Source organism: Oryza brachyantha, chromosome 7 (assembly GCF_000231095.2).
Source record: "Oryza brachyantha chromosome 7, ObraRS2, whole genome shotgun sequence".
In the NCBI taxonomy this organism is placed as follows: domain Eukaryota; kingdom Viridiplantae; phylum Streptophyta; class Magnoliopsida; order Poales; family Poaceae; genus Oryza; species Oryza brachyantha.
Window position 1 is genome coordinate 2,719,540 of NC_023169.2, and position 12,411 is coordinate 2,731,950.

The 12,411-nt window shown below is 39.3% G+C and overlaps 1 protein-coding gene across 1 annotated transcript; it reads left to right on the forward strand.

Annotated features, from left to right (window-relative positions):
• Positions 1–373: 373 nt before the first annotated feature.
• Positions 374–4,177, forward strand: LOC102700538 (transcription factor UNE12-like). Its single transcript, XM_040526172.1, has 7 exons — positions 374–832; positions 929–1,027; positions 1,149–1,280; positions 1,907–1,972; positions 2,347–2,412; positions 2,513–2,587; positions 3,226–4,177. The coding sequence occupies exons 1-7, from the start codon at positions 608–610 to the stop codon at positions 3,454–3,456; spliced, it is 894 nt and encodes a 297-aa protein (XP_040382106.1). The 5' UTR covers positions 374–607; the 3' UTR covers positions 3,457–4,177.
• Positions 4,178–12,411: the final 8,234 nt, after the last annotated feature.

Here is a 12,411-nt window from a genome sequence, read left to right on the forward strand (position 1 = left end):
GATCAAATGCAGCGGCACCGATGATAGAGGAAAAAATAACAACACTCATAGATCATAAAACCCAAACTAAAAAATATTTTACCATACAAATATGGTCGTATGTATAAGAGCAAGTATAATAGTAGGCTATAAGCTGGCTATATGCTTATGTGGAGGAGAGAGAGGATGAGAGAGAGCGTAAGCAGGCTATAAGCTTGTAGCCAGCTTAGGTACAGGAATCAAGAAACTCTATGAGAGTAATATGTGTGTCCTATATTAATGATAAAGAGCTAACTAATATATATATGTAGACTTAAAAAACTATAAAAAGTCCAGTCTAATAGCGCCGGATAAACGGGGCGACGAATCACAAGGCCCATGACCCATCCCTTTCTCCTTCCTCCTCCCTCGCTCCTCCGACCTCTACTAATAAAGAAGAGAGAAGACAAACGCCGGCCGAGCCGAAGACTCCCCACCCCCTCTCTCCTCACTCCTTCCACCTCACACTCTCTCTCTCTCTCCCTCTTGGCGCGCGCGCGCGCGAGTGGCGCCAGGAGCTTCGGCTTCCGCTCCGCCGACGGCGGGTGGGGCCCCGGGCGCGCGGAGGAGGCGGTTTGGTCCGGTATCCATGGCGGGGCAGCAGCCGCCGACCGGAGGAGCCGAGGACGACTTCTTCGAGCACTTCTTCAGCATCCCCTCGGCGGCCGGAGGAGGAGGAGGAGGAGGCGGCGGCGGCGGCGGCGGTATAGGGTCGGGCGACCACCCCTTCCCGCTCGCGCTCAGCCTCGACGCCGCCGCCGACGGCGCCGGCGGCGCCCGGCGCCTCCTCGACGGCCCCGACGTCGGCAGGACGGTGAGCGCTCACCCCTTACCTCCCTCGAAATTCGCCGTCGTCGTGGTGTGCGCTGTGGGGCGGCAGGAGTGACTGGAATTTGTTTGGCTCTTGCAGGACCGGGACGGGGTGCAGCTCGCCGGCCTCTTCGCGCCGGTGTTCGGCGGCGCCGGCGGAGTCCAGCCGCCGCACCTCCGCGCCCCGCCGCCTCCCCAGGTCGGAGCGCTCACGCACATAGGAGTATAGGACAGCTCCTGCGCCTGAATTGAGTGGAAGCGGTGTACTTTGCTTGGAAGGAATACTAACGCTCTCGTGATGATTGGTGTCTCATGTGCAGGTGTTCCACGGGCAGCCCAAGCCCGGTGAGGGGGCCATGGCTGCGCCACAGCCGCAGCAGCCACCGGCGCCACGGCCAAAGGTGCGGGCGCGCCGTGGGCAGGCCACTGATCCCCACAGTATTGCTGAGAGGGTAATGAACTCACCCTGGTCCCTGGCTACCGAGAATTACTGTGTCGCCATGGCAAATTTGACCCTGCTGCACTTAGATTCATGAATGTTTGCGATTGTGGTACTGTGGTAGCGACCGAGTGATTTTCGGCACCTTTTTTGTTGGAAGAAAGATAGCTTGCCACAGAACTTTTGCAGTTGCAAGTTAGATTAGCGGTTGTTACGGTGCAAGTAATTGGAGGTTTTAGGGGGAAAGGTTGTCTTGTTAGCCAAGTGTTGGGCAGATATTGCGGTGGAGTTGCATGGTGTGTGGTTTAAGCATCATCATAGGCTACTACAACCATGATGCTGTAGTGTATTGGAAGTCACCAACTTTTGGCAATTGTTATATCAAATTGGAACCTTGTTTTGTAGTGAATGTGCTATGATTGTCTCTAGGGTATCTAATAATTGTGGTTTGAGGGTATGTACTCATTGTAGCTTCATATTGTATTAGTAATAGTCATTAAAGGTGGAAAGGCTAACCTCTTCCTGGTCCCTTAGAGGACCATTTTATTTTTAGCTGCATTCTATTTTTCCTAGAAGTTATCTTCCATATTCTTCTAGGTATTTTTAGCTGTTTCTTTAGCTTCTGTCTATTCAATGCAGCTAAGGAGAGAGAGAATAGCCGAAAGGATGAGGGCCCTGCAGGACTTGGTCCCTAACACAAACAAGGTAATGATGCATCACATTTTTTATTGACATTATAAGCCAAAGGATTGTAAGTTGCAATATCTGCCATCGGTGGATTTCCCAGAAAGTGGTCCAGGGTTATGATGCCCTGATAGCAGAGTTTTTTCATTGCTTTACAAATTCTTTCAGCTAATGAACAGGAATATTTTCAGAGCTGACTATTTATCCATTTGCAACAATAATGTGCTGCTTGAAACACTAAAAATACTTGCCCTCTGGGTCACTTTCTGTGTGCCCTGTGATTATCCAATTATTTTAGAACTGCGAATGCTCTCCCAACTACTAGATAGATTGTCACTCTTCTCCTGCAGAATTTAATCAAATTAAAACTTGATGTATTGTTTGGAACTATGCAGACAGACAGGGCAGCTATGTTAGATGAAATCCTTGATTATGTGAAGTTTCTTCGGCTTCAAGTAAAGGTATCCATGTTTTACTGTACTATTTCTTATAAAAGAACATCCATAACTAACAGCTAATGTTTATATATGTCTGATATGGATCATTGTTCTACAATGTTAGGTTCTGAGTATGAGCAGACTGGGTGGTGCTGGTGCAGTTGCGCAGCTGGTTGCTGATATTCCAATCTCAGTTAAGGTAACCTCCTTTTTTAGATGTAAGGTAGCCTTCTGATGAAGTGGTGATTGTGGACTTTTGCACCAGTAGCTTATTTCAATTAACATGGGTGGGCTAGTTATGACAAATTGTATGTATTTGTTTTAGAAGTATTTTACTGATGCCAACATTCTGTTGTTTTTTAGTTTCTCTGCTCTTCTCGTCGTATTACATATCATTTTCTTTTCTGTTGTACTTTGTTTTGTTCGATTATCTGTTTATATGTGTCGGTATACTTTCTTACGGTTTTCTTACTGTCGGCAACAAGCATACTTTTTCTCTTGCACTAACAAGTATTTTATATTTCACTAATGAAGTGACTAGTTTAAATATATAGCTATATTTTGTAGATCTACCTATGAAATATCTGCTTTGTTTTTATTGTTCGATGCACCATTTGTGTGCAACCAAACCTGAAAGTAGCTTCTTGACATTTTTGCACTTTGAAAGCATGGATTACTTGACACGGGAGACTACTAAATGTACTACAATAGACAGTAATTCGTTCTTGAATAATCATGTCTTATCTCGTGCCACATTGATGCTTGCCCTTGTCCATCAGTGACACACTGACACCATACCATTGATCTTTAAACTAAATCTTGCTTGAATGGCATTAGGGGGAGGCAAGTGACAGTGGGAGCAAACAACAGATTTGGGAAAAGTGGTCAACAGATGGCACAGAAAAGCAGGTAGCAAAGCTGATGGAAGAAGACATCGGAGCAGCGATGCAATTCCTCCAATCCAAAGCACTATGCATGATGCCAATCTCTCTTGCAATGGCAATCTATGACACACAACATTCGCAGGACGGCCACTCAGTGAAGCCTGAACCCAACACTCCTTCATAGTATAGTAACAGCAACACTAGCATTCACACCTACTACTACTAGGCGTCGACCTATCCAAAGTGTAGGATATACTGGACATTTTGATTTGCTAACTGGAAAAGGCCTAAGGATCCTCTCCTCTCAAAGTAGTACCCATGGTATATGATGTCTCCTCTTTTCTTCTTTTCTTCAAAGTTGCTTTGATTACAAAGATATGGTAAGCGATGTTCTCATGCTCCTACATCTTTCAATGCCTCTATCGAGTGTGAGTGATGGGTAGAGCTACCAAAGAGTCTGGCATGCTCTCATATCGTTTCCTTTTGGGTCTGTAGTGCACTAGCCATACACTTTGTGGTGGGGTCGGTCAGTCTTTTGGTAGTGGACGTTTGGACTAATGAAAAGAGGCTGATGTATGTGTCTAAGTCTGCACAAATGGTTGACACAATTTAAAAGAATGTTCAGCTGGAAGATGATGTTGACGGTGAATGGTGGTGCAATTTCTTGTCTTTTTTTTTTTCCAAAGCAGTAATGGATGTTTTAGTCAATGGAGGCCAAGCGTGTATTAATCTGGTTGCTAGTGGGAGCGTGCTCCTTATGTGCTTTACTTTTCTGCCTGCAAGTCATAGTCTTGATAAGAACCTGGCCTCTTAAAGTTTTAGCCTCTATTGTATTATTGGTTCGCTCATGAAACCATACATATCATCTGTGCTGACTTAACATGTGTTAAGGATTTGTACTGCCATCTTTGTTGTGGGTTACAGCTGTTCTTGCACTGCTCATTGCCGGCGATCACACGGAATTTCCAAGTTTGCTCTTTTGAGTTTACCTGCCAGTGTGGTTGTCACCTATCATGGATATTTGAACTTTGATGGGTGTTTCCGTGTTATTGACTTACTGTTGAGTACCATGTCAGGATTCCACTGCTGGATAGATGATAGATCATAGGGCAGGGCATAAAGGGCTGTTTAAATATGTTGCCCATCTTTTTCATGATACCTTGAGCCTTACTTTACAAAAGGCCTGAATTGTTTGGCACAATTATTTGTACTAGCTGTATTACTGCTGAAAACAATTTTATTCATTGCATTTTTCTACTAGTCTGAGACAAGTGAAAATACTGGTGCCTTTCTGTACCTTTCCAGACTGCTATTGCATATTTGCCGCCATTTGCGCATGCAAACCTCTTTTGAATTATGTTGGAGAAAGATAACACTATACCTGGTTCTAGTGCTGTTGGTGGTCCAAAACTCCAGATGTTAAATTCCATTGTTTGTTCCAGTGTGCTGGTGCTGTATTAATCTTTTTGACATGCACTTTTTGTGATTAATCTGTGGCTGCTCTGCTTCTCATGGCATGCTCAGCAAGACAACAATATCATGTGTTAATACTTTGGTAATCATGCTCAGCTTTTTGCCCCCCTTTGTTGTAAAAAAGCAAACCGGTTGCTTTAATTTGGTGAGCAATGGTTGGTGGTGGTGGTGCTATGTTATACTATAACACTAATGAGTTGGGCCTGGAAAAGGTGGTTGATTTAGCATTTTTTTGAGCTTGAGACTCCTATCAGTCAGCTTAAAGCTTTCTCCTACATTCTGAATCCTTCAAGATTTGTATGGACAATGTGAATGGCAGACATTTTTTAAATATCATGATATCTCTGTATAAATAAGTTGAAGGAAATTATAGATGGCATGACAATTATTAGGCCCTTTTTTCTTTCGGCTCAATATTATTATAATCCAGATTATTGACAGTAAGCTGAAAGAAACAGATAACTTATTAAAGTAGCTTATTATAATCTGGAGCCTAACTATTATAATCTGATAAGCTCATTTAGGTGAGTTTTTTTCTAGATTATTGTAAAAAATTACTCACCATGCCACTCCACTCCTTTTTTAAACTTACAAACTCAATAATCTAGGCTCTAATAATCTAAAAAAGAAATAATTCACAGCTTATTCTATTATAGATTATAACAATATAGCTTATAATAATTTGACTCGATAATCTAGATTATAATAATCTCAAGCCGAAAAAAACAGGGCCTAAGCTGATGGATTATCAGCAACCAAAAAATATATAAATAAAAATTTTATATGTCCTTAGCGATTTAAAAAGCAATGTTAGAAAATGAAGTACGATAATCTCCGACCCAACCTCAAATCCACTCCAAAATTATACTTTGAACTTTAAATTTGCACACAGCTGCTTGTAAGCTAGTGAAAAGCAAACAATGGAGTTGATGTCACCTATGAATGATTAGCATGCACAAGTTTTCTTTAAGAGAGAAAAAACACCAGCCTGTAATTAACATGTCTCACCCCAACTAATGTCGGTGTGGTATAGCAGAGATAAAACCCAAAAGAATTTATGAAGATGTTTGTAAAAATTTGTTAAAGTTCTACATGATACTGAAAAAGGGATATCCCCTGTTTGGCCTAAAGGTTATCATCACGGCGAGCTCGACCCAGCAGCACTGGGCTACTGGCTGCTGCAGATGCCCCCTGCCGCTTGCGTCATCTTGCCGCCTGTGCTTCTCGCACCCTGACGTCATCTTTTCCTCTCTCTTTTTTGCACGCCTTTGGACGCAAACAATGCAACTATCAGACTATGCGAGAGAGCGGTGCAGAAGAAACACACATCTCAAGCCGCGCTTTAGAAGTTGAAAATTTCGTATTCGTGTCAAAAGATAGCATGTCAAAAACGACTCTGAAAATTTGATTACCGGAAATTTTATGAGAAATTATCTCGAGGTTTTGATACACCCAAAATACAAGCACCTATGGGGTGATTAAAAAAAAGTCAAATGATATATTTACAAATAAAAAATAATTTATGAATAAATCTTTTATATACGTGTTCTTAGCGAGGTAAAAATCTAATGTTAAAAAATAAACTACGACAAAAAAAAATATACTCAAATTTAAGATTAAAAATTTAAATTTTGGCTTATAAGCTATAAGCAAAAACAAAAGCAAAAAAATGGATCGCTAATGATATCAAAGTTTCACATCTCTCGGCACCTTCTAAGCATGATAAAATTATTCTTTTATTATATATTTATCTATATGTTTCATCCCTTTAATTACAAGCAACAATTATGGACGGTTACCTGCGGCTTCGAAATGAATTGCATCACATTTCCAAATTAAGGTTGTGCTATTCCAATGCTTAAAGCATTTAGGAGTTGGCCATGTAACTATCTGTTCAAATTATTACAGGCTCAAATCTTATTACAAGAACAAGAGAAAGAACTTGAGAGTATCCTACAGCTTTGCAATGTATCAGCATCAAAGTCACCTAGGTCACGACGGCCACCATGGCTCCTAGTATAGATGGCCATAAGGCGTGAGGCCTGACGGCCTGTTTCATAGCCTGGCCCAAGCACGGCACAATCCAACAGTTGGGCCGATGCTTTGACACGATGGGCTGGTCTAACATGGCCCGATCTAATTAGTAGGAAAGAAAAAAATTATTAAGGGACCTAAAGTAGACTTAATTAAGCCATATAAGACTTAGCCCAAAGAGAATAGGTATGTAAAATAGACTTATTCTAGTACAAGACATAGTCCAAAGAAGATGAATGGAAAATAGACTTATTCACATGGCCCAAAGAGGTGAGGGAGAAAAAATAAACTTATTTGGTGAATAAACACGATAGATCGCCATGCCTTCAAGCCGACCAGACATGTCCGGAGTGTGATTGGGATATGCCTGGCCCTTCGGTGCAGTCCGTGGGCAAGCACGACCCAACCTAGTGTGTTGGTTGGGTCGGGCCTAGGCCATGTCACGGCCCATCTGACCATCATAACTGCTCTCGGTGGCTACTTAGGATGGACGTGGGTCCGAAAGCTTATTTCATTTAGTTGGATTATAGACAAAACCATAGATTATCCATGAGTCGATGCGTGCTCACCCTGCGGCTGTTTCCACGACTTGAGCTCCTTTCGTTATATACTTTGAGTTGTGTATAATGGTCCACTTTTTTAAAAATTAAGAGTTAATAGTATTTTGGACCACTTTTTTATTAACCAAGTTTTACTTTAGACCATCTTAAATCTATTTATTTTACTTTGAACTAGGTTAAAGATGTTATTGTTGCTGTTTGGACCCCTCCTCTCTCCCAACTTTTCTAGCCATGTCCAACCTTTCTTTTGTTTAAAATATATGGACTGTATATAGACAAGAGTTCACCAGATTTAAAGTTAAAAATTTAAATTTTAGCTTATAAACATAAGCATAAGTATAAACATATTCAATAACCTCTCTCCATCTTTACTGAGACTGAGACTGCTATGAAACTGTGTGAAAGATGCTGGCTCGTGGGTATATAGGTTTAGACACCACACCAGGACCGCTTTGTTGAATCCACCTGCAAGCTAATAATCTTCTCTCAGCATATAAATATGGTGTAATATATCCACACACACACTGTAATTCCGTTTCATTCCAAAAAAAAAAATCAGGTATGGACTCTCCACTAAAAAAAACACGAGAAATAAACAATAAGTGCAAAAGGAAGAATGCCAATGGTGATAAGTTGAAGTGAAACACATAAAAAATAAACCGATTCTACCTGTTTACACAATTACACTGCCGGAAGAGTTTGCAGCCGAAAACAGTGCTGATTGTGTATGATCGATGCCAGCAGCAGTTCTCCGAGCAAGACATGCACAGGACATCAACAGATGATAAAAGATCAAAAATACTCTTTTTCTACTGGTAGTATAATACTACTAAAATGTACCGGAGAGTTGCTTTTTTCTATAGCTTCAGTTCCAGATCAATTGCTACCGAGGTGTAGAAAGATGTCAAAATGGATACCAGTCTCTGTTTTCTGCAAGAACATTCCTCCACGCAAAATATGAAGCAACTCGAGTCCCAGATCCAGTTCTCTTTATCAATAGAAGTAAAACGGGGTGGTCTAAAATTTTATAGATTTTTTAGCTAAAATTGTTTAAAGGTTAATTAGGGCCGTGAAAGGACGTAGGGGCTTAGGCCATTATGGCAGCATCTTGTCTCCATGGAGATAAGGAAGATGAGAAGCAATTGGATCATTCCATGAAACCATGGCTCAACAAGAAATTGACTGCAGTTAATCCCAATGCCCCCAATGCTTACCATACATCATGTCTCTCTGAAACTTGCCACTAGCAAACAATTTGAAGCAATGTGAAAAAGATCTCCTCATGGCACCAACAGCAGATGAGTCTCCTACCAATGCAGCATCAATCCAGTTCCAAGGAGTTGAGCAAAAGCCACACTCTCAATCACAAAGTTCATGGAAACTGCACATCACTCTTCTCCCTGTCTGCATGCAGCAGTAGCAAAAGCATTCAGGACACAGGTGAGCCGTTATTCATTTTATATTATAAACTTTTATATATGTGCTAATAAATCTAGACACATATACATGTATTGATGGAGCTAACTCCGGTGTATTTTACTGGTAGTAGAATTTAATCCATACCGTTGATCTATTTTTATCGGATGACTGTGATTAAATTATACTACCAACAATATTAGGTGTAGTAGAAATTTAATGGAGTAATATCGTTCTTTTATTGTGATCTTTATCGCAAGAAAAACAAAATTACAAAATACTGTTAACTAAGTAATTAATAAAGTATAAAAATACATTTTTTTCTACTAGTAGTATAATACTACCAGTAAAATGCACCGAAGAGTTACCCGTGTATTGATACATCGATGAATCTAGTTAAATCCAGAAAGTCATAATATGTAACGGAGGGAGTACATTACACCTGAGAGCTGCAGTCCATTCTACAGCATTTGCTTGACAGCTTGAACAATCCCAGACCTGACATATGATCGAACACGTGCGCCTGCGACGACTGCAGCTTGCTCGGCATGGAAGATGGAGAGAACCAAATGGGGAGATAACTTCTGGCTGAAATTTGGAATGGTTTCTTTGACAAACTCAATCGCCAGAATTTAATCAAAATTCGGTCGAAATTCAGGGAGAAATGGTTGAAGTTTATCGAAACCGTGATACCGACAGACACAAATTTGAGTGGCATTCTGCTCGCGTCTTCGACAGCATGTGTACCGTGAGACCAAGTGAATGGTTGATGAATTGCGATGAAAAATCATGCTATGTATGATCGTTTGTGATGCTCTGATCAACATTAGAATTTTCAAAGCCAAGCGGTTACATGAAGAACAAGTCACGAAATTGATCCAAGAACAGATTCAGAAATTCCCTGCAGTTGGAAGAAGAAAGCTCCAGCCCAATAAAAGAAAAATCAGTATAACCCATTTGTCTGTATTGCTCAAGAAGAATACGTTTTGTTCCGATTTGAAAGAAAATTCAGTCTGAACTCAACGCCATAGCATTCAAGCGCTTCAAGCGAAGTGAATGGCACTACAGCCATGTCACATATAGATATGCTGCTACTCTCAGCAGTATTCAGATGATTCTTGGGACCTTAATCATGGCTTTATACATTTTTTTTTTCGCATCGTCCTAAAAAAAGGAGGCAATAACAAGGAAGAAAACTATTTAGAACCACCGTCGGAAGATCCAAAAAGACCTCGCTTCTCGATTGGCATGTGTCCAGCACCTATATTTTACCTCTAGCTCAAGTGCACAAAATTTCTCCATTCTCTTTAGCCAGAGCCCTAGCTCTAAGATTCGTACCGACACATGGATATAGATAAGCGAAGGTTTTCCAAACATTGAAAGGCTAAAGGTCATGTATAATTTTTCTTCCTAATAACAAAGCCAGACTTGAGGATTACTCAAATGAACAACAAATAGAAATATAGAATCCAGTCGAGTCACCTAAAAAATTCCTTCCACTGCTTCCCGATGGGCATCGGCAGAACCACGGAAGCGGAGGGCTGCGGTGTTGGGCCTGCGGAGGGGCCGGCTTGTGCCGGACAGAGCAAAAATCGGAAGCGATCATGAGTTAACGTAAGCTGGGGTACGCAGGATTGTAAGGCCCCTTTCAGTCCAAAAATTTTTTTTTTTTTGTGAGAGATGTCATATCGACGTGTATGGTTACATATTTAAAGTATTAAATATAGTCTAATTATAAAACAAATTACAGATTGCCGAAAAACCGCGAGACGAAACTTTTGAGTCTAATTAATCCGTCATTAGCACATGTTGGTTACTGTAGCACTTATGGCTATTCACGTCCCAATTAGACTCAAAAGATTCGTATCACTATTTTCTTCATAACTACGTAATTAGTTTTAATGTTTATATATATTTAATGCTTCATTTAGATGTCCAAAGATTTGATGTGATGTTTTTAGAAAAAAAAAATTTGGGAACTAAACAACCCCTAAGTTTGAAACATTTTTTCTTACATATTTATCTAGTCGATGATCCAATTATACCATTGTATTTAACACAATGAAATCTTTAAAAAGTCTCCCATGATTATATTATGACAAAATACTACTAAAACTTTTTAAATTACATGCAAAACATCGAGTGGTAACTGTTGAAACATTATTAAATACAAGCTGAAACATTCACACAACACTATGCGCAACATTAGCAAATCAACTAACGAAACATAGTAAAATGATTATTGAAACACTAAAATAACAAAATGTGTAACATTTTAAAAATATATATTGCAACACAAAAACTGGTGAAATAATATAAAAAATTATTGAAACATTCAAGTAACACCTTGTGCAATATTCTAGAAATATATGTTGTGACAATAAAACTTGAAAGTATGCAACATAGTAGAATTCATGTTAAAACATTGTTTCTCAAACGTGAATTGAAACAGCGAATTGTAATAGTTAAAACATTTGTTTCCTCACACATGAAACATTGAATCTTAACATTTTGAAACATATTTTTTCTTTAAAATATAAACATGTGAGGTACAATTATAAAAAAAATAATTATAACAAATATAATTGTGTAATCGGATCATAGATTAGACTAATAGTTTAGGAGAAAGATCATTTAAAGTTTATTAAATGAGTTGTCAAAGGATAAGAGAGAGCACTACTAAAACAAACATGTACTTCCTCCGTCCCAAAATAAACTAATTTTTCGCTTTTTACCTATAATTTTGACTCTTCGTCTTATTCAAATTTTTTTGCGATTGATATTTTTATTTTCATTAGATGATAAATCATGAATAGTACTTTATGTGTGACTAATTTTTTTCTAATTTTTTAAAAACTTTTAAAATAAGACGGATGGTCAAACGTTGGAAATGAAAACCGAAGAATTGATTTTTTTTTGACAGAGGGAGTATTAGCTTAGAGCATTCCATGTGATATTCTATCCATCCTTAATCAGCTCATACTTTATCCTAAAAATAGAACACGTGATAGAAAAATGTTGCTACAGCAGACACTTCATTTCATCCTTTAAAAAATAGAGCATCATCCCTATTAAAAAAATATTTAAATATGAATGTTTTCTCCACTCCCTTCATATTTCAACGTCCAATCACAATTCACAAGGGATAGGAGTAATATAAATATAAGAATAGGTAGTTATAAAATCTATTTTGAATGTTGATCCTACTGGCAATATGGATGATCAAATATAAATGAGTTGTTGAGAATGATCTTACGGTATACATGCAGTAGAGGTGTTGCGCATAGATATGCCAACATGCATTAGCACAAAAGAGGATAGAGAGCATCCAATATTTTTTGAAAAATTTACAACCGTGCATTAAAATTAAAGATATGCTACTGATGTCTCAATGACACGTGGGGCACATATGAGTTAATGACAGTCAGGGTAGCATGTACAATTTAGCAAATTGTAATGACGGTCTTGCAATTTTCTCTGTTTTTTTTTCTTTGATCGGGCGCTCCACAGAAGGTCCAAGATACTAAGCGAACAATGCAAGCGATGGAGTTGGAGTTGAACTCGACGGCATAAAAAGAATGAACAGAAACACCTTTATTTTTCAATAGTTATTATAGATAAACGAAACAGACTTAGCGATTAAATATTAATTTAGA